This window comes from Gavia stellata, chromosome 13, assembly GCF_030936135.1.
Source record: "Gavia stellata isolate bGavSte3 chromosome 13, bGavSte3.hap2, whole genome shotgun sequence".
NCBI lineage: Eukaryota > Metazoa > Chordata > Aves > Gaviiformes > Gaviidae > Gavia > Gavia stellata.
Genome location: NC_082606.1, coordinates 20,824,172 through 20,849,576, shown reverse-complemented (window position 1 = coordinate 20,849,576; position 25,405 = coordinate 20,824,172). Strand labels below are relative to the sequence as shown.

General features: G+C 40.7%; 1 protein-coding gene across 1 annotated transcript in view; it reads left to right on the top strand.

Moving 5' to 3' along the window:
- The window catches only part of CERS3 (ceramide synthase 3), a 41,343-nt gene that overhangs the window by 3,582 nt on the left and 12,356 nt on the right, over positions 1-25,405 (top strand). The window contains 9 exon segments of the mRNA XM_009811687.2: positions 5,305-5,487; positions 7,078-7,195; positions 9,240-9,358; positions 13,141-13,198; positions 14,089-14,139; positions 15,354-15,446; positions 15,719-15,847; positions 17,553-17,659; positions 19,644-19,800. Of these exon segments, the coding sequence (XP_009809989.2) occupies positions 5,305-5,487; positions 7,078-7,195; positions 9,240-9,358; positions 13,141-13,198; positions 14,089-14,139; positions 15,354-15,446; positions 15,719-15,847; positions 17,553-17,659; positions 19,644-19,800 (1,015 nt within the window).

Below are 25,405 nucleotides of genomic sequence, written 5' to 3'. Positions count from 1 at the left end.
TATTCATTCCCCAGACTACAGCATCCAGAAACTCCACTTCAAAGCAGCTCCTGAATTTGTTTTTCAAAATGTAGCCACATAGCTTTTGTCAAACCAAAGTTTACCTTTTTTGCTTAACAGCATTAAAAATAAGAGATTTTTTTTTTTGATTGCCTATATCAAGGATCCAAGGAACATAGGTTTGAAAGAAACTTCACATTGGTACTTCCCAACTGTGTAGGCTTTCCTTTAATTATAAAGGATGTAGCTCCTTGAGTCATCATTCCTGATTTTCCTGTTTTGCACTAACCCATTTAAAACTAGATTAGGCTACAGAGGAGATCCTTCCTTAGCAAGGAGAAGATTACGTTTCTTTACTTGGAGTATTTAATTTCCAAGATGCAGGGGGAACTTTCCAGTTTTCTAAAATATCTTTATTTTATTGTTAGACTGACTTTTAGGCCCTTATAGAGCAAGGGCGATGATTCCAGTTTTGTCAATGAAAATAATATTGGCGGTGCTGGTGTATGGATAGGAATCTGGGAAGAAGCAGGGGTTTTTCACCGTAAATTGGGCAGAATATGGGTCACTCGGCTGTTGTCATTTCTCACTCCTGCTTGCTTGGTGCTGTTACAAGCTATAAGGAAAAAAAGTTCTGAGCTCAGCACTCTTAGCAATAGGAGGTTCAGGCTGCGTAGGCTTTCAAGTTTCTTGTTAGAGCTGGTCCCAAATCGGGACAAGCTGGGCTTTCGCATCCGCTGCCCATTCTTTGGAAACAGCCTGTGTGAGGGGAGAATAACAACTTGTGACGGTTTATGCAGACTAAAAAGATCAGCTGCCTTTGAAATTCAGTATCTACAGCCTGATCCCAGCACTGGGACTGCTTGCCACCACTTATGGTTACACTGGAACACATGCTTTTGTGTGGTAATGAGCTCCTGACAAAAGGAAGTGTCCTCTAGCTTTACACTGATGTGCTAGGGAGTCAAACCTGGGTCCCAAGGACTGCAGCCATAGCACTCCTCAGAGGCAAAAAATTTCTCAGCAGCATAGAACAAGCTTGTTGCAAAATGCACTCCACTCATCCAAGTGGTAAGAAACTGGTTCTCCCATTTCCCACCCAGATTTCGGGTACTATGTGAGGAAATGCCTGTCTACCTCACCATCACTGCTCATAGCCCCTGGGTGGCAGAAGGGGCAGCTGAAAGACTTCTATGTATTTATTAGGCCCTTCCACAAGAGGACCTGTGGTGGGTGCCTTCCCTTTCCTGCTCACGTTATGGGCACTTGGAAGAGGTGTTCCCAGTGTAAGATTGTGTGGCCAAAGGGTTACTGGCCTTCCTAATCTGTTAGGATTTAACAAGCTGCCAAAAATCATTGGGTTAAAATCAAAACTAAACAGTATAGACGACATTTAAAATATATGGAAGTGCCTGAGATTGGTCTACATGTAATATGCCAGAACTCTAGCCCTTGTAAGGGCAAAACCTTTTTTCCAGAAAAAGTAGCATGCAAACAGTAATGGCATGGCATGGAAAATGGCACTGGCAATGTGCCTTTAACCTGGTGTGGACTGAGAGCAGAGTTTGCTCTCTCTGGCCATTCAATCTCTGCCTGGTGAATTGACACAGATGTGGGATTAAGGGTTCTGAGAAGTCACTCTGCCACAATTGTCCCAGGCAGTTGGTAATCGGAAGGAGGAGAGATTAGCAAATGGCAGCTATGGTTTTTCTGACAGACAAAGCTTGCTAGAGACAAATGACCTGTGTGCTTTCGATCTGTCTCCTTTTCTCCATCCTCTGGCCTCTTCTTTCACAATTTACACAGCCATTGTTTAGGGTCAAAAGGATTCAAAGTAAATAATTTAGAATGAAGCGGTCAAGTCATAACGTGGAGAAAGCTGATAATGAGGATTAGCATTTGGGACAGTGGTTGCTGCAGAGGTGGTGAGTGAACCATAGAGCTGGATTATTTGTATCAGTGAGGCCGTGGCAGCATTGAAAGAACCTTTTTGGCAGAGGGGATGGGATAATAGAGGGTTCATATTTAAAAGTGTAATTGAGTTCCAATACTAATTTTAATTTTTCTGGGAAGTAGCAAGTATGTATTTGTGGAGAAGCTGATGATAAATAAAGCTAGCACTGAGTTATTCACGGTTAGTTTGCTTTGAGTGGTGCTTCCTGAGATGGAGACTTCTGTCAGGTATCAGCTTCCTTTTCATACAGAAAAACATACAAAGTACATGTGGGTTTCATGAGAGATTTCTCAGCAAGCTGAGAGGGCCACAGCTTGTTTGTAGTACAGGAGAACCTTGCTGGTATATGATACATGCAACAAAACAGTGTTTATGGAGTTCCTATATGTTTCAGGATCGTCATGATTTAAGGAAGGATGAAACTACTTAATCACACAGCCACAGCTGTCTGCCATTTAAGAGCAAAGAGGGCAGAAAGAGAAACTGTAAAATGCTCAGGTCACTGCTGCCCAGGTGTGTTTGGAAGGACTTCCTCACCTTCCAGGTGGTCCAGGAACCTCATGATGAGAACTGAAGCTGAAGGAAGGCAGGAAAACAGCCCAACTACTTAAAGAGCTGCTGTTAGGAAGATGGAAATCTCCAAGATTGCCCAGGGAATGGCCTGATTTGCTGCAGTGGAAACATAGGTTGGATGTAGGGTGAACATCCAGTTTAAGGGTAATGAAACATAAGAATAATAGGCTGCAGACAGATGAGGAATCTGATCAATGGTTTTTTTAAAAATTACTTGGACAACCTTCATCAGGGACAGTCTAATCCCCTGTGTCCCAGGCAAGACCTGGTACAAATACAGGGGATTACAGGAGAAAGAGTTTCAGAGAACCCACCTTTCTATGAGTCTGTTTAGTGTTTGTGAGGAAGGATTTCTACTGAAATCAGTGGACTCTGGATCAGACCCCAAATCCTAGAATTCCCTTAAAAATTTAAGATTAAGCATGTGCTTATGAGCTTAGTTTAATAGAGATGTATTAACTAGTTTAAGACCTGAAAAGGTGGTCATAACGGTAAGGCATCCATGTGTGGAAGGAAAATGAATTAGTGAGATCCCAAGAATCCAATATGAAAATAGGCACTACTGGGTTTTTCTAGGGTTTAAGTGTTTTGGGTGCGTATTTAGTGACAACCCATCTCACCGTAATCCAACTGTTAGTGCTCTTTCCATTGTCTTATAATAGACTGGCCTATTTTTATTGCAGTTACAGTTTGTGGTAGTTTGCAATGCACAGGTAGTTTAAAAATACAGATATATTAGGAAGCAGAACTGTGTAATGAGTCTCTCCCCAGTCTTCTAGGGCAGTTCGTCTGCAAGCCTTTCTGTCTGACCTAAAATGTCAATTTTCAAAGCCCTGCTTCATTATCATGGCGCCTGCTAGCTGTAGTTAAAAGTCTGTTAGCAGCCCCATTATAAATCCCTACTTCCAGGATTTTATAATTCAGCAGTAAAAAAATTGCTCTAGGCTGAAACTTGGCATATAAAGTCTCAGTGCAGGAACAATTGTGATTTCTCCCTCCTTTATTTTTGCGTTTGCTTATACACACACAATTCATTCAGTAGGTTTTTACTGTCCCCTTTCGGCATTTAAAAAGATTAAATGGCTGGGTTATTAATATTTCAATACTGGCTACTGTGCATGGCCAGTAAATTGATTCACAGTGTCTGTTAACCCAGCTCTGTTTGATGGATACAAGTCACTGTTTCACAAACCTGCTGCAAGGCTTCAGCTTAGTGGAAACAGCTCAGTGTGGATCACAGGGATTGTTCGTTAGCTGTTGATTAAAGTGGGCTTCAGAGCCAGCTGTGTCTGAATCTGGAAAGCCGGTGTGAGTGCGCTAAGCATGGTTTGATCCATGCACGGGTGGAAGCTATGTGTAGCTGCGGGCAAAACTAAAGTTGTGTGGCCCCTGCTCAAATATGGAGGAACATGAAAGGGCCTGAACTGCCGTCTCTCCTCAGCATGATTTGATCTTATCACTTGATCCTATACCAATATATCACTGTGAGATCTTCTGATGGGATGTTTAATGCTAGGAGGAGACTTGGTTGAAATTCTTCCAGCTCAACTGTTTCCTCTTCAAAACTATGGTTCAGTGAAATCAATTATTTCCTCATATTTTTTTCTGGTTTGCAGGAAATTTTAGTATGGAAAAAGTTATTTAAATTTATTAGTCCTAGAAATTATAGAAAGATTACTTATTTCAGCCTCATGGAAAACATTGTAGTAACTTCTATTTTTATTCAGTTTTGGAATATTTTTATAGGATATATAACATGTTTGTACTGTAAAGTCCTTACAACTAAATGAGGGATAACAGAAATTTCTAAATATACAATGTAGAATGCAAAGCTTGAAAAACGAGACTTTTACAAGAATGAGATGTTTTTGTTTAAGTGAAAATTTTTTTTCCTTTGAGAACTGATTTTAGACATTTTGTTTTGATCTAGGATTTGGTCACAGTTAAGTCATAGTATTACTTGCAAATCCCCAAAAAAGCTTGCTGTGCAGTGTAATTCTTTATACTTGGTCCTGTGCACAGGTGTTTGCAAAATCAGGATCAGGGTGTGTATTGCCATTAGCATATTAGGCAGCAGTAATTTGACAGCAAAATGTCTTCATTATTATGGAACTTAGTCACCTCCTGGACTTTCTCATTTCTTTTCTACTCTTCCATGCACTTCTATTTAATTTACAAAGGGAGCCTAGGGAAGATCAGTTTTCTTTAGTATATTTTGTGTATAGTAGATTATAAATGATTATTGAAAAAGATTTGACCAGATACTAAGCAGTCTACTGTGAATGACTGAAATGAGACAGCAGGTTACCTCCCCCCCCCGCAGACTTCAAAGGCCCTGCATTGGTTTATACCAGCTCAGAATTTAGCTCTATTATCTTCTGCTGGATTCTAATCCCACCTGCATGCTCTAAACCAAGGGGTTTTCAACTTGCTGTAACTGATTCCCCCCACACCCCCCCAGGAAAACTGACTTCACTGGCTAGGTCTGTTTGCTGTTGATTTAGTCTGGGGACACCTGAGCATCTCTACAGTGCCTGCAGGTTCTCTGTAGAGTGCCTCTGTTGGACCTGCAATACCAGTGCAACCCATGCAGGCCCGGACAGCTTGTTCTTGTGGGACCCAAGCCTCATCTGCTGTTTGCTTGTACCTTATCTTTAGGAAAGGTCCTGCCAGCTGGGAACCACTGTTCTACGCAACAAGGTTCAATATGTTTTATTTAATGCATTTTCTTTTTAGTATGTCAGGAATAATTTTTAATTATCTCTTTATTTGCTTAGCATGGCGCACATATTAAAGACGCTCAACAGCTGGTTCTGGTGGGAGAATATCTGGATGCCCATCAATGTCACATGGGCACATTTTGTAGACCGTGATGGACTTGTCTTTCCAAAACCACATCAACTATATGCCACAATACCGTATGCTTTTGTATTGCTGATTATCCGATTCTTCAGTGAAAGGTAAGAAACATAAATGCATCATATTTGAAAATTGAAATTTATCATATTTGAAAAATAAGATATCTTTAGACCAATGTTTTTATGGTTTTATAAAGGAGGATTAGTTGGTGGTTTGCTAGAAAGATCTAGTACAGATAATATGGCAGGTGAAAAACTGGGAAATATTTTCACTATTAGGAACATGGGGCTGTGGTCCAATCTAGGAGGCAAATATTTCTACCTAGCTTTTCTAGAACAGCATTTGGATAATTCTAATTATCTCCTTTCACTAGACGTACAATTAATACAAAACCATTTGGGTTTCCTTTTGCTTTTTTTCCTTCAGTGGAAGGGCAGAGGTATTTGTCCTCCAAACCAAACCTCTGCTTTCATTTGGTCCTCCACCAGAACATTTGTGTAAGGCTGATAGATCCCAGGTGTCTAGCTGTAGCAAAACTAAGCAGACTGGAGGGATCTCAGAGTTTTATGTGAACATTTTATGCAGATCTAGTAATGCTGATTCCTTTTTTTCTCACTTTGGCACTGAAAGATGGATTGCTTCTGCAGCTGGAATCTTATGGGACAGGCAGAGGTTGGCTCCACAGAAGAAAGCTACAAAAATATTAAGATTTGCAGTGCTTTGACTTATTTATTTGTGCCTCTTTTGCTTGCCTTTCTTTTTTGCTCTAAAGAATGTGATTAGTAGGTTTTTATAATTATTTCAGGATAGAATGAGGAAATTTGGAATGTCGTAAGTTGGACAGACTTAAAACGGAACCAGATATGATCATTCATGTTAGAGATCAAAAGTAATTTGGATCGTATGTTTATAACCATTCTCAGTGTCTCCTGAGTAAATGCTTGCCCAACTGTGTCTCACTACGCTGCTATTGGAAATCACTCGTGTGAATAATTAGCCCACACATCTGGCCTGCAGTGAATCTGCCCATGCATGAGGAAAACTGACCGCTGCTATGAGTAATAAGGAATCAATTGCTGATATCAGCAGGAGCGAAGGGGGGCTTTTTCAGAAAAGCCTGCCCAAGTAGAAGAGCAAAGCATTTGGCACGCTTTGCAGCAACTTGTATTGGAAAATGGAAGAGAAAGAGAATCCTTCAGTCTAGTGGAGTTTCTGTGTGCCACAAGCTGGAGGCCACAAGCCGAATCCAGTGTCTTGGGCAGTGGTAGCCCAGTGGAGCAATGTGCTAAGTGACTATTTGCCACTAGGAGAAAGTAGCCAGGTAGCAATCTTTCAGCTCATGTGGAGGGAGCATCTGCTCTTGGTTTCACTCTCCCTTAAATGTTGCTTAACTCCAGTAAGCCTCTGAAAAACACAGGGACACAAAAATCAGGATCTTTCCTTTAGTTTTATAGCATTTCATTGGCCACAAACTTGAGTCCTTGGGTCTGCTTTTTTGCATAACTGCTAATATGCTATGGTTTTCTCTTGGGATTAGCTAGAGGGAGATTCCTTTCTCTCACAGTGCACTGTCATATCCTATGGCAGAGTAAATTGCTTCAGATTTATTTTCTTCATAACCTGGCATGAGAATAGCTAAGGTCTTGTAACTGTGTTGTATTTTTAAAGTTTTTAATGGTATGTCTTTTCAGATACGTTGCTATACCTCTAGCAAAAGCCTTGGGTATAAAGAATGTAAGACGTGTGAAGCCACAGCCTAATCCTGTTTTAGAGAGTTATTTCCGGGAGTGCTCAAAACATCCATCCCAAGTAAGGATTCTCATTCTTTTAAACTAGTTTTGGTTTTGGAAAATCCCAAGTGTTACTGTTTCAATCAGTTATCAGCAATGACATCATGGGATGAGTTCCAGCTGATTGACAGATGACTTAATTTATTTGGGTTTTTGTTGCTGTTCTGCTGACAAGGGTATATGGCATCCAAAACAGAAAATATGTTTAATTTTCTGGCATGCTGTTCTAGGTTAGACTGTTAATATTCTTTCCAGTGAAGATCAGTGTTCCATCTTTAACTCATTCTGCCTGGAGAAAACATCAGCTGACATCTGTTGTTGGAAAGCGGTATCATATTTATTGCAAGCAATAATGTTGGAACGCTGGCATGGAAGCCTTTTGATCCATTATATTGCTGCATACTTAATCCTGGCTTATGTGAGAAAGAAAAGCAATCTTTCTATTACCTTGCTGTTTGTTTTTAAAATTGAACAAGAAAAAAAATAATAGCCAATGTTTACCATCTCAAAAAATAAGGCAACTTGATTGTTGATGGGAAACGGGTACTTTGCTGTGAATGCAGCCTCAGAAAGTTCGCTTACCTAACTACAGTTACCAAACAATTGCAGTGTTCCTACGCTGTTTGTGAAAAGAAATACGTGCTTTCCAGTAATGAGGAATATTGATAATTATTGATACATGGAACTTTGCTTTCTATCCGTAACTCTGCTATTCTCTTACTGTGTCTTTCGCCTGATATCATCAGGAATAGATGTATTCGTGTTCACCTATGAGCTCTTCTCTATCTGGGCAAGTACCCTGATCTCTCTGTTTCATACCTTCCTCCTTCATGAGTAAAGTTTGACAATTAATCTCTGAAAGGAAGCACAGCATTTTTATACCCGTCAGGACATGGGAAAGAGTCAGGCTGCCTCCTTTAGGTGTGCAGCTTGGGGACCAGCTGCCTCAGAAAGCATGCGGAGGCCTGGCTGGCGATTGAGGGCATCTAGGCTCCACTCTCTGTCAAAACAACGTTGGTATTCCTGCATGGCAAGTAGAGAGCTCTCCAGCCAGCAGGATGGGCTGAACACAGAGACTGTTTGCACTCCTGCCCTCCCCGGCAGCGGAGGTGCCTTCGCTCACATACCAGAGCTTTCTCTGAGGGCAGGAGACTAACTGAACTGGACTTACCTTGGTGGAGGCAGCGCTGCTGCCACCCACTATTTGCATACTAGCCTTGCCGGGAAAGAGCTTCCCCAAGGATGAGTCAAACCCTACCTCCGCTCCTGCAGCAGCCCCAGGGGAGGTCAGCCCACACCTTCTGCACTTCAGGACGGAGGAGAGGCAAGAAGCCTACCAGCTGCTGCATGGGGGCCCTGAGCACCCAGAAATGCGGGAGTCGCACTGCCGTGTGCTTAGCACGTGCTAGCATGGCTGCACAGCAGAGCCGCTTCACCTTCAGAGCACGCATAAAGCAGAGACACCTGACTGTTGCACTCGAATGGCTAGATGCGTTTCTGGGCAATGCTCTAGCTCTACTTTATTTTTAGGTGTCAAAAGGCAGTCTGGATTTTGCTCAGTAAGATTAATTGACTTGCCCTGTACCACAGAAGTACATTGGATTTGAGAACAGAGCTCAGGTCACCTTAATTCCAGGCCCGCATCTGACCTGTGAGACTTACTTAAATATAATATAATTAATTATAATTAGGTAAGATATTAGATACATGTGTTGATACATGGCAGTTCTCCCCCCCCAGCCCAACCTGTTGCTTAGCAGTAGAAGTTGCATCTTTGAAACTATCAGAAGCCACCAGAAAGACAATAGCACAGTTTGTGGATCCGTACATTTCATGCCTGCTTTATTTATATAAATTAGTGTCTCGAAAATCCAGGGTTTCTGTGAGCGTCACCCAAAAATTAAACCAGGAAACCTGCAAGGTAAACCCCTATAGATAATTAGCATTAGTAATATTTTTAAATGCAGACCTTAAAACAGCGGGAAGCTGATCTGTTAACTACAAAATGAATGAAAATGACATTGGAGTACATCTTGTTACTAACACTATTCCATTTTTTGCAGTCAGAGATTCAAGGCCTTGCCAAAAAGTGTAACTGTACGGTCCGTTTGGTGGAAAAGTGGTTTAGGAGACGGCGAAACCTTGAGATCCCCACAGTGCTTCGGAAATTCCAGGAAGCTTTGTAAGAAAAGACAATGCTTTTGGTTATTATGGGTTTTATTGTTTTGAAAAAAATGATGGAAGTCGTCAGGTGCCTTTTAAGGGGGACTCATTTCCCGAAATCTGGGTCTGTCAGATGAGGGTTTTGGTTTGTGCATTCACAAACAAATTGAAAGGATCTAGTAGCATTTCTCCAAATAGTGTGACTTTAAAAGATTAGGTTAACAGTTTCTCTTGAAAAAAACCCTCAAAAATATTTTAGTTTTCTTCATTGTGTAATAATGGACTTACTTGTAGGCTCCTGCTACATAGTGCTTAATGAAAACATGCAGAGAATAGGAAAATACTTTTCTGTCTGCCAGTAATCGTAGGAGAACAAAAATGCTTACTTACTCTTGTTTATATATGTATCCATATTGTTATCTTGGGATGCTACTAAGTGTACAGAAGTCAATTCAAGAGCAGGAATCATGGCATCCTAACTAAATGATGGGCATCACAGCTTGAACATGGAGTAATGTGCAAAACATGAGCTCAAATACGTTGATGAGGGTGGGCCATTGAGCAATTTTGAGTGATAGTAATTAATATGTAAAAAGTTTCAAAACCTCCTGCGTATGATTGAAAACTGGAAAAGCATTCAAGAGTCTGATTTTTCACAAATGTGTGAGAACTTCCCCATACCTAAACATTTTACTATTTAACTATTCCAGTATTATCCAAAATTTCATGCAAATTGCAAATACCCAAATGGGCATGGCTTTACTTACATAGCTCATCCCTTTTGGATACTGAAATTAACTGTACCATTGTAAAAGACTTTCCTAATGTCCTGTGTATTTGAATTTTGACTAGCATAATTACATTGGCAAAAATTCACATGATTATAATATTTAACCTCTTTTAGTGTAGATTAGCTTAAGGAATGAGGGTTAAAAGTACAGCTACAAAGCTCAAAGTTGAGAACTTTATCAAGATTATTTTCAGTGTGAATTTATGATAATGATTTGATTATGTCCTCTGTTGGGCATAAATCCAGTTGATAGACGTAGATATGTCACTCTGAAGCCTAATTGAGTTGAATAAGCTGTCCTGGCAAACCGACATCCATGGTTTATTTCTGCCAGTGTTTTGTGGATCAGTTATCTTTGTTTTACAAGTAACAATAAGATTTCCTGCTATTGATAAAAGACCTCCCTGCCATGGATGCATGTCTCTAGTAATACACAGCCAAAGATTGAAATTAAAACTTGCTTGGCAGCTTGAGTGAGAATGAAGCAAACAGGTTTCTCTTGTGCAATTTTGTGAACCTTGCTCTGCTCTTTGTCAGTGAATTTAATTGGATGTAATTCTCAGGGCAGCAAATGAGGAACAGAGTTATTCCACGCTAGTAGTCAGTGTTATGAGCATTATGAAATTTTTGAAAGCCTGCAATCTCCAGGATCAATTTTCTGAATCACAAGGAAAATCTGATGAGCCAGATCTAAACCATACTTAAGCTATTAGAGCTCCCAGTTAAGCAACACTGGGGTTTGGAAAGCCCTTTGCATGAAACCTTCCCTACCTTAAAAGACTTACCAGCCTTTAACTTCACCTTCTAAATTCTTTTTTGTTAGACTCAGTTCAAGAGAAAAGATTCCTGAAGTTAAATCAGAAAACCCTTTTGCATAGCTGTTGTTCAGTGCTCTCCCTGGTGGCCGGGTTCAGAGCTTAAAAGGCACTTGGGTAAAATTTGGTGAATTTGGATGAGTTTTACTTTAGGTTTTGTTCACCAAATTCATAAAGAAGCTTGGCTAAATGCAAAATGAGGTAGTTCTCTGGCAGTCGTGCACATATAATGAGTTCATCTGAAGCACTGAGTGTTTATTGCCAAGTATGTTCAATATATATTTGTAGGGCTGGGGACTAATGGCACAGTCTTGTTAGGTGCTCTGTGCTTTGGATCTGATTTAGAAAACCGCTTACACTTTACAGTCAACACAGGATCAGTCCCGCTATATCCACTGGACTACTCACACCTCCCTTGCATGAAATAGGAGGCATGAGGGCAGAATCAGCCCCTGTGTAAAGTCTGTCCCATGCCACAGTGTTGTTTTTCCTAGTATCTCTTGGTTAACTCTGAGCTAGGTATTACTTGTGGGTTCCACTCTCCCCTTCCATTTGCTGTCCTGATTTCCACCATGTACCTTTTGAATTTTTCTGTCTGCACAGTGGATGTTCTGAAGTATTATTTTCAAATCACCTGAGGAAAGATGCTTTAAAGTTGAAACGTAAAACAATTGTTTATTACCAGTGTATCAAGTGGCAATTTTATAATTGTTTCCTTGACTTCTTCCGCAGGCGTGAGACATATTATCCTGCCTAGCCTCCACCATTCCATGTCCTCATCTTTTGTTTATTTGTTTTTCTTGTAAAATGCTGGCTCAGTCTTTGAACATCTCATTCTTTCACCTGGGATATCAGCATCCAAGTAACGTAGGGCTCGGAAAGGAGTGGCTGCTTTTACCAGGCAGGTTCTCATCATCTTCTCTCATATGGCACTTCATTAATGTTTGCCAAAGACCACAATCTCATTTTTATACATCTCTCAATCCATTAGGACAATGTTCTTCTTGAGGCGCGCTCTCCTCCTTTTTAGCAAACTTAGGTTTTCTGGGAGGCTGTTTGCTGCTCTCCTCCAGGATACCTCTTGTTCTATAAAATGTTCTCACCGGGTTTGGGGCCATGTGCCTGTTTCTGTGATCACAACCTTTTGTAGCATGTGAAATCCTGCAGTGTTTTCCTACTGATCTTGAAGAGCTGTTCTGGGAAAGGTCAAGCTTGTTCCTGCCAAGGAGAAAAGTGGAAAGGAAGAAGTTTTCCATCACCTGTAGAGGTGGGAGTGGGAACGCTCTAGCTGAGTCTCCAGCCGCACCCAGTCCCAGGGACAATACCTCCCACGCAGGCTCCGGAGTCATTACAACGCTGATTGCTGGCTCCAAATCACAGCATCCTGCTCTGACATATATAAGCAACAACATAGTTTCGGTTCGCTAAGATACACAAGAACTTTTTTCTCTTTGCTGACTTACCAGATCAGTGGTGAAAACCTGAAAGTTTTATCTGTCCTGATGGATATCCATTTAAGCCACAAAAAGCTTAGTTCCGGCTAAATGCTGGCAAACCTAGTCAAAGGTTGAGGTTTATAGTTAATTCAGACCTCCATAGTAAGACATAAACTAATCCAGTAGTTGTTGTTAAAGTTTCATAGGGCTCCCCTGTTTTCAACAGTTGGTGTTAAGAGATCAAAAGAAATTAACCCAGCAGCTGAAACAAGTCACTGTTGGTACTCGCAGCGCTCACAGTGTTTGATCAGATCGGAAAGTACGTGCCACGTGGCTGATAGGCCTTCTGGAGTCGGGGAACTGTGAGATGTTCTTAGTCCAGTGTGAATATTCCAGAGGGATTGATACAGCAGGAAATGTTGGTGTTATCAAATGTTAATTTTTAGGGAATTTATTACACTTGCTGTGACTGTTCTCTTGATCAGCTCATGTCTGGCTGGAAAATTACTGCTGTAATCACAATCAAGATATCTGTATTGTGATAATGTGAAATAACTTTAGCAATTAGTCAAAGCTTAAGTATTTAAATATTAATAATTCAGATATAGTTAATATGTGACAACCATTAATGTAGAGTGTGAGGGCACGTTTATGTGAAGATTGTGATGTACAATGATTTACAGTAATTCTGGCTCAGGATGATATCTGTTAAAAAAATAAAATAATGCTTTGTTCTTATTTCTTCATTTTAATTTTGCAGCTGGCGATTTTCATTCTATTTTATATCCTCCATTGCTGGATTTATAGTTCTGTATGATGTAAGTAAATTTTTTGAAGTATTTATATTCTTTTTTTTTTAACAAAATAAGGACTGATTTCTAGATCTTTTTGAGGCCCATTGAAAGCCTCATTGGCTTCCGTGGCTCTTTGGGTTCAGATCTTTGTATGTAATCTAGATGATAGGCTGCAATGTGCAAGTAAAACTGAGGCTTTACTTAATTTTTAAATTCTTTTTGAACTTCTATGATAAAGTAATTTATGAGTAATCAGTATTTTTAAGAAAAGTTTTAAGAATTCACACAGATGGTTTTACAACATGCCTTGTTAACACCTACAAATGCATCACATGGATGTGTTTTTCTCAAAGGAGACCATAAACCTTTTCTGGCAGCACTTTTGGGGGTCACAACAATGGTGTATTTCACGGCTATTTATCGAGGTGTTGCTGCTGAGTCAGAAATTGGGAATAACAGAGAGAGTGCTGCTTGTAACTATGTGAGCACTGCCTGGGGTGTCATTTAACGCTTCTCCTGAGCAACAGAACAGTTCTCAGGGTGTCTACGTTCATCTGGCTCTTCTCCCCAACCAGTGTTTATCATCGTGAACCAGTGATGTGTGTGGCTGGTAAACACAGCAAAATTTAATCACTGTGGCAACATATCTTGAGTAATTGCAGTAACAAAATACACACCCACTGCTTTGGATGATGAAATGATGAACTGGAATGTTTCAGGTGTCCTGAAGTGAAGCCAAAAAGCTGGGACCAATATAATAAATCTGAGATGTTAGAAATTGGTGGAGAACAGTTATCAAGACTATAGCTTCTTAGCCTGCTCCATTTAAAGAAATTTTAAGTATTGAAGATTTTGAGTTAAGATGACTTATTGTCGCTCAGCTGATCAGTCTCTGAATGATCTGTCTTCCCCAGAAACCTTGGTTTTACGACATATGGCAGACGTGGGTTGGCTATCCATTTCAGGTGAGCTTTTTGGCATTGGGCCGTTGGCCTCAAGGCATTCCAAGTATTTCCCCATTGGAAGGGCTAATCCGCAGAAGTGCTTCTCCCTCCCAACGGGCACCACCTAGAGAGGTGTGGCACCAAAGCCTTTTGCCCTTCTTTGGTACCTTCTGCTGACTGCTGCAGGACTTCTCCATGATCTGCAACTCAGCCCTCCAGCCAGACCGCTATTATTTCCACCCATCCCAGGTTACCAGTTGCGCACAGTAGATGCTATCTGTGTTACGGGTTTCAGTGCAGAACCCCAAAGTTTGTACCAGACCTGACGATGCTTCAAGGCACTACAGAATAGCGTTACGTGGAGGGTTATGACAAGTGCTGTGTGGCTGCTGGGCCCTGTTGCTCAGTAGTGTAGGTGGAGGGAGTGCTGCAGTGATATGGTTCGGCATAATGTGAGTCCCTGCTCTGGGGATCTCTGCTCAATACTCTGCTTGTTCCCAAGGGACACAAGGCTCTCGTTTCTTCCTAAAATATTTTACTAAAAGTCCTATGACAGGTGACTCCAAGCAAACTGCCTTCTTGCCTACCTGCCAGAGGTTCTTACGTGCCCTCCACTCCTATTTTTATAAATCTGTGGCCTGTCACACTGCCTTCTTGTTCCTGCCCTACTGAGGGGCCAAAAATAAAAAGGATCCTGCCTCCCAGCTGGGTTTTCCCAGCTTCTCTTACTCATGGGACCTGATAACCAAGCCTACTTCCTGCCACCTGGGAAACTATTGAACCAAGGGAGCAGCCAAGCTCAGCATCTAGCCCTAAGCAGATGCATAGGATTTTAGCATAAATAGCTGACATTTTAGTCCTGGGATGTGTGAATATTTAAAATGTTAATTGTTCACCAAAATGGAGGGCTTCGTTTATTTGCAGTTGTTTGTAATTAAATGCAGAAGCACTCTGCGTGTAGTTCTCTGACAAAAACATAGAAAAAAAGCATGCTAAAATTCAGAGGTGGGGGAGGAACTGCAGAAACCAAGAGTTTGGTCTGAGTAAAGGTTAAAATATTTGGCACCCAAACATCCTTCTTAATGAAGCCCAGAACAGGGATTTAGTTTAGTTTAATTTTTTAAGCAAGACTCAGCAGAGGAGCAAAAGAAGTGAGGAAAGGAAAAAAGAAGTAATTTCACTTGGCATTCACTCTTTGCTGTTCTCAGAGTTAACTGTGTTTTTCTTCATTACAGACTCTGCTGCCATCCCAATATTGGTACTACATGGCTGAGATTAGTTTTTATTGGTCTCTCTTATTTACGCTTGGGATTGACAACAAAAGGAAGGCAAGTGGTCATTTTTGTTTGTAGCTAGAACCTCTGTTTCTGTGAAGGGAGGGAAAAAATGTTTTTAAGGAAAAGCACTGTCCTGATACTGGATTTGGTGCAGCCACATGAGGGCAGCATCAGTCTGTCCCTGGCACACCTGCAGGCATCCACGCTCTCCTGGCTGCCAGGGCATCTCTCTGTGTCTGGTTCTTGCTTGTCACTTCCTCTGCACGGAGACCCTCAGGGGCTGTACTTGCTTGGCTCTACCTTTTTTCTTCTCTCCTTCACAGGATTTTCTGGCTCATGTCGTTCATCACTTGGCAGCCATTGGGTTGATGAGTGGCTCTTGGTGTGGCAATTATGTGCGTCTTGGAACACTGGTGATGTTTGTGCATGATACTGCGGATTTCTGGCTCGAGGTAACCCTGCCCTCCATCTTTTTTAATTTGTTTGGGGTTTTTTGGTTGGTGGGTTTTTTGGGGTTTTTTTGTTGTTGCCCAGGTTATGTTCAGTGATGTTTTAATCTTTTTGCCACAAGTTTCATACGATCCATTCCTACCCCCACAGATACACGGCTTCACAGGTTCGTAAACTGTAAGACAAAAAAGAGCTTATAAATTAAGCTGATACTCTGTTACAGAATCCATTATGAGAAAAGAGCAGAAGAGAAGTTCTTCAGTACAGAATGGGGACTGGAAATACAGCTGCTTCCCTGGATTGTTCTTGTTTCACTGTTAAAATTAGACCAAGTTGGCTAGCCTGTGAACAGCTTGTCATGATACCAATTCTCAAGCAGCCAAATTTTGGCTACTTCTCCAGACTGGCTTAATTTTGTCAGCATTCACACCCCTGTGTTGACCCAAGGGGTACATCTACATTATACACTTCTGGCTGGAGACACTCAAGCTGTCCCTGAACAAGATATCACAGGTGTCTACTGGCAGAAGAAAAGTTTCTTCCCCTGGACCAAAGGGGAAGTCTCTTCCCTGAACTGAATACCAATGTTTAGATATCTTTAAGAAGTGCCCTATTCTGCACACAGCATTGTGGTCATAGAGACTTGCTGTTGGGTTTCTTGGAAGACAAAATGCACAATGTTTCCTTCAATAGAGTAATCCTGGTTTTATAACACCAAGATAGAGATCATAGTTTAATCATTGCTTTTGGTGGCAGTGCCAGTGTAAGCAGCCCTCGTAGGCTGTTGTCTGTTACTGTTCATTTCTGCTCCTCATACCCTCTCCGTTGTATTGGCACAATTAATTCTGTGGTCATGCAGTTGGGATTGGTGCAGAATAAACGCACACATACAGGTTTTTGCTGAATTACTTTTAATCCTGAACTGCTTTGTGGTCCAATTAATTGCGTGGCCTTACAAACAGTTGAGCTGACAACTGGTAGGACAGCACTCAGATGGAAACTGAAGTTGGGTACCAGAATAACTTAATTCAGCCCTGCCACTCAAAAGTTCATCAAACTGCTATTTAAAACTTAGGCTTGGCACCTGAAGCTTTGTTCTCACACTTGAGAACAGCTGTTTCATTCGGCAGTGCCCAGGGTGATTCCTAAATGAAGTGTGGAGAGTTGTACAGTTCAGCTAAGGGAGAAGCAGTAATTATAATCTTTATTAGCGGGATAGAGACCAATGCTAGGATCTCCAACTCTCAAAAAGGGGAAAGCAGAAGCTGAATTAGGCACAGAGAAGGGTCAGTAACACGCATGCACCAGAATGCCTGTGTATAAGGGGTCACTGCCATTCCTGAGCATGCAGATATGGCCAGCAGCTTCTCTTTTTGATTCAACCCATTTTGTCTCTGGTACAGGAACGGGGGATTACCCCTGTTTTCAAGAGCACTTTGTGTTTTCATGACACTTATATTCTGATTGGAGAGCTGTTCTTTAGGCCTTTGATACAGAGTCCTTTAAGATGAAAGGAGAAATACAAGCAAAGAATCTGTTTTGATACTGCTTTATGAGGTATCAGTAAAATGATTGCTTTACATGTCAAACAGGGAGGAAATTTTCTTCCTGCTTAGGTAGAAGATGAATCCTTGTTCATGAAAATGCAGAAAGGAACTTATTTCAGGGAATATTTGTAATTTGTTTGATGGTTTTTATTCAATGCAGGCAGCCAAAATGTTTAATTACGCTCACTGGGAGAAAACCTGCAACATGCTCTTTATCATCTTTTCCATCGCATTCTTCATCACAAGAATCATCCTGTTCCCCTTCTGGTAAGCCGTATTTAATGTAGTCACAGGCTTTTATTTCATTCCCATTTCCATTGAGAGGTTAGTATTGGTTGTGATGGGAAAAGGAAAGGAATGGATTGTACTTTAAAGAGCAGAAGCAGAACTTTCATTATTGTTGGCTACTAAAGGCCAGCGAGTTGACAAAACCTCATTTACTTTAAAAATTTAAGTAAAAATATTTTTTAACTGAGCCTCTTGAAAATATGCTAACCTAAATAAAGGCTTTGATGTATTATTTAACTTATTTTCATTAATTGTAGTTAAATGCTATAAGCTCCTGCATTTTCAAGGAGATTGAGCTGCTTAACTAGGAGAAATCATTTTCCCTTTCATTCCACCCTTCCTACTGTAGCTGTGAAGTCAGAGTACAGTGTAATTCCTATATGATTGTAGTTAATTTTCTGTAGAGCCGCCTTTTTGCTACCTAGTTCTTGGGTAGTACCTCACCTCATTTACTTACGTGAGGAGCATTCAGGAAAGTTAAGGTGAACCAATTAATTTATGAAGTCAACGCAAATAAATCATGATGTGTTAAATACTCGCATGACTTTGGAGTACTATGATTTAATCTGCTTTGGGGTATCCACACGGGTGCTTAGTGTGCTTAATGCTTAACATGTTTAGCTTTTAAAAAGTGTTTAATGTGTTTCACATTCACGGTTTCGTTGACTTGCTCTAGTTTGCCTTCATGCCCCTCCCTGCATGTGGACAAACCCTTAGAGACTCAAGCTGGTTAAATTAATAGTTCTGAACATTGATCAACACAAGGTTTTAATTTCCTGCAGTATTTTTCTTTCAGAAATGCTGATGACTTTTACTTTCTTGTTATTTTTTGATTAACTACACAAGTGATCTCCAATCATTTTGCTTCACTGAGTTTCTTGTTCTTGAGTTCTTGAGCTTGGAAGCAAAGCATGATGAGATTAAAGGGGCTCAAAAAGCCCCAAATAATATAGAAGTGGTGAAGTCTGAAGATGGACAAAACATATGTTAATTAACAAAAAGCCCTCTTGCAAAGCCCATAGGATTTTCTCTGGAGTGTGGATTTCAGATTAGAAAGAATTTGCATTTAAAAAAAATGGCATAGAGAAGCTCTGAGTTGTATAGTATCTAGACCACACAGAGCTCAAGATTTAAAAAAATGGGATTTTTTCTAACCTTATTGTGGTGGGTTGGCCTTGGCTGCATGACCGGTGCCCACCAAGCCGCTCTATCATTCCCCTCCTCAGCAGGATGGGGTGGGGAGAAAATAAGATGGGAAAAAAATTCATGGATGAAGATAAATACAGTTTAATAAACCAAAAGCAAAGGCCATGCATGGAAGCAAAGGAAAACAAAATATTTATTCTCTACTCCCTATCAGCAGGCAATGTCTAGCCACTTCGCAGAAAGCAGGGCTTCAGTACAAGTAGCAGTTGCTCTAGAAGACAAATGTTGTGCTAACGAATGCTCCCCCCGCCTTCTTTCTCTGAGCTTTTATTGCTGAGCGGACATCACGTGGTATGGAATATCCCTTTGGTCAGTTTGGGTCAGCTGTCCTGGCTATGTCCCCTGTCAAAATCTTGCCCACCCTCAGCCTACTGGTGAGGGAGGAATGTAGGAGAGACAGCCTTGATGCTGTGTGAGCACTGCTCAGCAGTAGCCAAAACACTGGTGTTATCAACACCGTTCTAGCTACCAATACACAGCACAGCACTATGAGGGCTGCTATGGGGAAAATTAACTCCATCTCAGCCAGACCCAATACACTTATTTAGAATACTTTCATGCCAGACTCAAATTTCTCATCTTCTGAAGTCTATATTTCAACAGAGATGCATAATCTAGTTAAGACAGGGCTTGTTAATTAATCTGTCATCTTTGCAGAGCTTTTTAGTATTTCGTGTAAATAGTTAATTGGTTTGGAATGTGAAATTAAGCCTAGAGAAAGATTCTTGCACCCTAACAGTGACCTTTATTTTTGTAGGATTCTTCGTGCCACATTGTATCAGCCTACATACTACTCCACGACTCCTGTCATAGCATATTTTTTATTCAATGGGCAGTTATTGATCCTTCAAGGCTTGCATTTATATTGGGGTTACTTAATTTTCAAGATTTTGAGAAGGTTCATTTTCTTAAAGGTAAGCAATTTTGCTTCTGCAGAAAGATGTGTGAAGTATCAAAAAGATGCGAATACCTCAAATAGATTTACTCGGAATTTCTTGTTGTTTTCCTGAACTTCCATGTCAGCATTTTTGATAGGGATCTACAAAGTATAGAGATGTTTAAATGTGCTTTCTACCTCTCATTGTCACACGTAGGTCATAGATCAGAATATCAAAAGTTCAGCTAGACCCTTTTTTTCCGTATCTGATGTTTTGCTCTGATAGTAAATGAGAAGTGAGCTCTCCCAAGATCTGAAGCCCTGAGATGGTGCAGAACTCTTTAGAAATTTCTGTGTTCAGAGTGAAAAGTAATCTCTCGCTGGACTTTGTAGGGACATACACAAAAAAAAAAGAGAGGAGAGGTAAGTGATGAGATCTTTAAATACTGCAGAAAACTTGTAGTCAATGTTCTTCAGGTTTGTCTAAATCTGAGGTCAGCTATACTTGAACACTGGTTTTGGATTAAGAAAACCATATGAAGCTGATCTGGTATTATATTATGACAGAATTAAATACTGTCATATTCAACTGGAGTAGAGAAACAGTGCAAGTCTAGTGCTGCCATAACCTGCTTTTACCTTGTAGAGAAAACTCATGTGGGAAGAAGCTATAAAGAAAACTTTGCTCTAGTTTGATTACCTGAAGTAGTACCATTTTCACAAGGTCTCTTGTCATAAAGTATGCAGTGTGGTGCAGTGTAGATAAAACATTTAGCAAAAAGCATTTAGAAAAGGGCTTTGGAGAATGTCTCTTAAGATTTGGCATAAGCATTGACAGGTGTATCTTGCTAGTTAAGGTGAAACTTAAGTTGTGCTATTGAAAAATGGTATTTCTTTTGAGGATCAAGATGCAAAAACTTAATTAGGTGGACTCTGTCCTTTTATTCTTGGCATCTTAAGGCAATGGAAATATTCCTTTCCACCCATATTTAATTGTTGTTTGACTGATAACAGAACCCATCCTATAATTATTGGATTATTGGATTCCTTCAAATCTTACACAAATAGACAACTGGATGTCATAGGGAGACCCAATGTCCTCCCTAGAAGAAAACTGCGGTTACAAACTCAACCCTTGTTAGACAGTAAACAGCTGTACATAAGGGACAAATGTGTGGAAGAAATGGCTTGCGTTGTTCTGCTTCTAAAACATGTTTCTGTGTTCCCTTAGACACTGAAAAACTTGTATTTCTTGCATGTCACTTACCTCTGTTAATTAGTTACAAAATTTATGGCTGGCCTGGCTTATTGAGTGTTAAAGTGTTTTACTTCTCCTCATTTTCTTTTTTGATTTTGGCCTTGTCTCTGTGCTGTTCTCGCACAACTCTTTGGATGAAATCAAGAGGGACATCCCGCTGCCTTCCAGCCGAGTAAGAGGAAGGCTTTGGCATAGTTCTCCGTCCATGTTGCTTGAGGTTAGGCGAGTACAGTGCAAGAAGGTTTTCAGATACGGTGGTGAGGAGGACATTACTAGGCCAGCTATATAAGGCCATTCTGCCCTGCCTGCTTACATGCCTTTGTAAGGGGCAGAAATGTTTTGAGATAAAAGGGTTTTTGTACTAGTCATTACTAAAAAATGGGAAAGCACCAAGCCTGCATCCCTACCATGGATTTTTGATTCCTTATACAGCTCTCTGAGAAGACGGTTTCCAAATAACATTTTTATAGTGGTAGCAGCAGCAGCCCTAGCCCTTTTCAGTCTGTATGACTTCAGCTGGCTTGCATGTGCGGCCTGTTTTCCATAGCAGTGGCAAACTTGGCTGTGAAAGCAGCCAGCGCCTCCAAAGCTGTAAAGGCAACATTGAAAAGAATGGTGTTTGCAAGGCAGCGTTTTTATACTAACATATTTGTTATAGACATACTCCACACAAATAGCTGTTGCTATTTTAGTGAAATACCAGTAAACCATCATCCTTGTATTACAAGGGGTTTGTATCTCTGCCCAAGACTTCTAAGTTTTCATTCAGAAAACAAGCAATTTTTGACACTTTTCTTGAAGCAACAGTTAGCTACTTCAGATGGAAAAATGAAGTAATGATGTAACTGGGAATAGGGACTGATGTTGTTGTTTAACTGAAGGAAGCTCTGAGCATAGCCAGGGTCTAATGAATTTGTTCAGTGCCCTCTGTGCCTTGAGCCACCTTGGACTGTTGGGGTCACCAGTGAAAACCACTGTAGTGCAGCAGTTAACAGCTCTTAGCCTCTGCCCAGGGGCAGGCATCTCCCCTGATTGCATCCTTCTGGACTATGTCATCGCACTGTCTGAAAAGCAATGGTCTTGAATGTATTTATTCTCAGTGGGAAGTGCTGTTGTCCCCTGTCGAAGGACAGGTTAAATGACTTGTCTGGGTCAGACATGAAAGGTGGGACTTGATGGCGAACATAAACAGGAGGGCCCAAGTCTCCAGGGTGTCACGTACCCACCAAGTTCCCTTTGCTGTTACTCAAAGGGTCACACAGAGCTGTGTCACATCTTGCTTAGATCTGTGGGTCTAGATTCAATACTCTTATCTCCGGACTGTGGCAGGAGGCTTTGTTAAAGGCAGGAATTAATATAGAAATGACATCGAGTACTGCAACCTCGTGAGTTGGTAGCTTCTTCCATGCTTTACTCTTCCCCCTGAGGAAGAGATGGGTATTGTCTGAGACTGGCTGGTCAGAAGCTCTTCATCTCAGATGTCACCTCTCCTCTGCACTAATAAAGGGGACAATTATCCTCAGTCCTCTGGGATAACGTCTTGGCCGACTGACTTGCTTCAGGAAAAAAGAACTTGGACTAAAAATCTTGCGATTTCCCTCCTCCCAAATACTGCAGCCAGAGATGAATAAAAATGAGGAAAAAGGGAAGAAGGGAGGAGATGATCTTGCTCTGTCCCTCTGTGTCCTATTTTCTCAGGCACGGGCGTCTCTGGCACCGGAGCTGGTAGCACAGAGCAGCACTGGTCTCCAGGCTCATGGGACTTGTGCCACCTTTCCCCTGGCCCAGTCCTCCAGAAATGCCCTAACAAGGGGGAATTCTGCATTGACAAGCTAAGCTGTACTCAGCTACGTTGCATTAAGAAGCTTTTTATTTTCTATGGGCATAAACTTGAGGGGACAGGAGTATTGCATTTTACAAATCAAAGATTGTTCTTAATTCTGGAAAATATAAAAATAACCAAAAAGGAACCTGAAGGTCCTTTCTCATATGACATTTTGTGACTCTGAATATGAGTAAGGCATACGCACGTAAGGAAAGCCCTTCAAGGTCAGACCTGTAGCCATGTATCTTAGATCAGCTCTGCTGCGAGAGGAAGGAGGACATTCTTCAGCGTAATTTCTTTTCAAGTTAGGTCAGGCAATTGCAGTGTTAGCTGCTGGCTGCCATCTTGATGTCCAAGGCCTTTTGTTGCTAGGAAACTCCGTGTGTTTCTGTAATATTGTTCAATTACATGGTTAAATTACCCACTTGTATCAAGTTTCAAGCACCACTGAAACATGTCTAGTCATCATGTCTGCACATATGAGAATATTTTAGGAAAATTGAAAAAACATATAGAGAAGTATGTACATATGCACTGATTTAAAATATCTCGCCAGGAAAATCCCATGGAGATTAAACATTGTATTTCCAAGGTCAGAAAAAGGGAGCGAGTGACAGCAGCTTATAGCCACATTATTATGGCAAATTAAGATGTAAAATATATGTTAAAATCATTACACACTGAGTTAAGGTTTTGAGACTACAATGCTTTAAATCTTGAAAAATATGTGTAAGTTGTAGGAAATGGGCATGATGTCCACATGACTCAGATACTTCAGGGCTGATGCAAAGTCCATCAATGGCAGAAGGCAATGGCAGGTTTTTAATGGACTGTAATGTGACCAGGAATATGTTTTCTTTCTCTTTTAATTGTTTTGTCACCGTCAGACTGCCTTCAAGTAAGGCAATGAGCTTCTTACTAATGGTCACTATTATTTAGGAGTTATCAGCTGCAGTTTTATTTAATTCACTGTGGTTCTTTCCTCTTCCTGAAGCAGAAGAAACCCTGCAACGCTGTAGAGCAGGCCTTTGGACTTGTCACTCTTTAAAAAGAACAAACTGGTGCCACCCATGTACCTTCAATATTCCTTTGCTATTTTGTACTCAGTAAGTAGGCTTTTTTAAAGATTTTGGTTGGGCATGTCCTTGTCCATGGTTTGTTCATTCCTTATTTGGTCCAAATTCCCAAGGGAACAGTGAGAGTTAGCATTCAAAGAATGACTAATGACAGAGTAGGGGTAGCTGAAAACAATAAGAAAATACTATTTTGGGGTTGAAGTGAGAGCTGTGAAATACTTGTTATGATACTTCTGTTTCCAGCAGTCATTCTTCTACTTCGCATTTTGTTCTGTCTGAGGATTGCTCTCGTACTGAGAAATCGCTGCCAGTTCGAGTTAACTTTCTTTCCTTCATTCTTTCTTATATACTGATACTGGGATGCTAGTAGAGTCCTTGCTATGAAGAGTGGTTAGCCATATAAAGACTCCTTTAATCAGTTACTTCTTTCTCTGTATCAAAAGAAGATATACTACTAAAACTGTATCCCTAAAAGTGTACCCATGGGCTAGAATACTTGACATGTTTTAATATTAATGCGTAGGCAAGGCCTGAAAGTCCTTTGGAACACAAACATAATATGCTCTTATAAAACGTGCCCTCACTGCTTATATTGAAGAATAATAATTCTTTACACCTGCAGAGGTGCTGGCCTATGTTACTTTCTATCTTTCTTGTTGTGAATTTATCTCTTTAGAGACTTGCTATAAACCTTTGTGTAAGTTTTTAAATTAAGTTATACAGTTCCCAGAGGCCATACTACCTGTTCCTGACAGATGCCTTTAGCTGAGTTTAGTCTGAGGCTATTCAGACTCGCCTCAGCTTCTGCAGAACTTTCCTTCCCTGGGATCCTTTTATTATTTTGCCTCTTACTTTTCTGTAGTTGATCTGTTTGCATCAAACAGAACTTTTATTTTTAATAATTCATTTGATTCTTTTATATTTATTTTGTAACCACATGGGTCCTGGGAGTATGGAATTTCAGTGCTGACCTTGGGTGAGAATTTTCTTGTTCATGAAACACAGGCCCACAGCACGTTGTTTAAAGCCATGGGGGTTTTTTGGTCCTTAAACATTTCGCCATGGAAGTACAGACTTCTGTATGACAAATTCAAAGCCCTAGCACTTGCTTTGCTTCCCTTAGTTACCTTTAGAATCAGATCTATATACTTTAGAATTAGACCATGGATCCACAGCGGTTAAAATCTACTGGTTTACCTTTAGCAAACGAGAGTCACTGTTCAGCCTCCGCTCACCCAGCAGCACTGTGACTGCAAACACTTAGCTGTTCCGGCAGCTGAGGCAGCCCTGACTTTCTCATTGAACTGTGCAATAACTTGAGATGTTTAATCCTAAACAGAAATCTTATTTTTCAAACTACAGAGAGGGGAGAAAAGCTCTATGTAACATGAAAGTAGAATGGCCTTTAAAGAGATTACATTTTAAATCTCCTTTATGGCAAATAGAATTGGATCCAGCGTTCACGTGCTCAAGCTCTATGCTG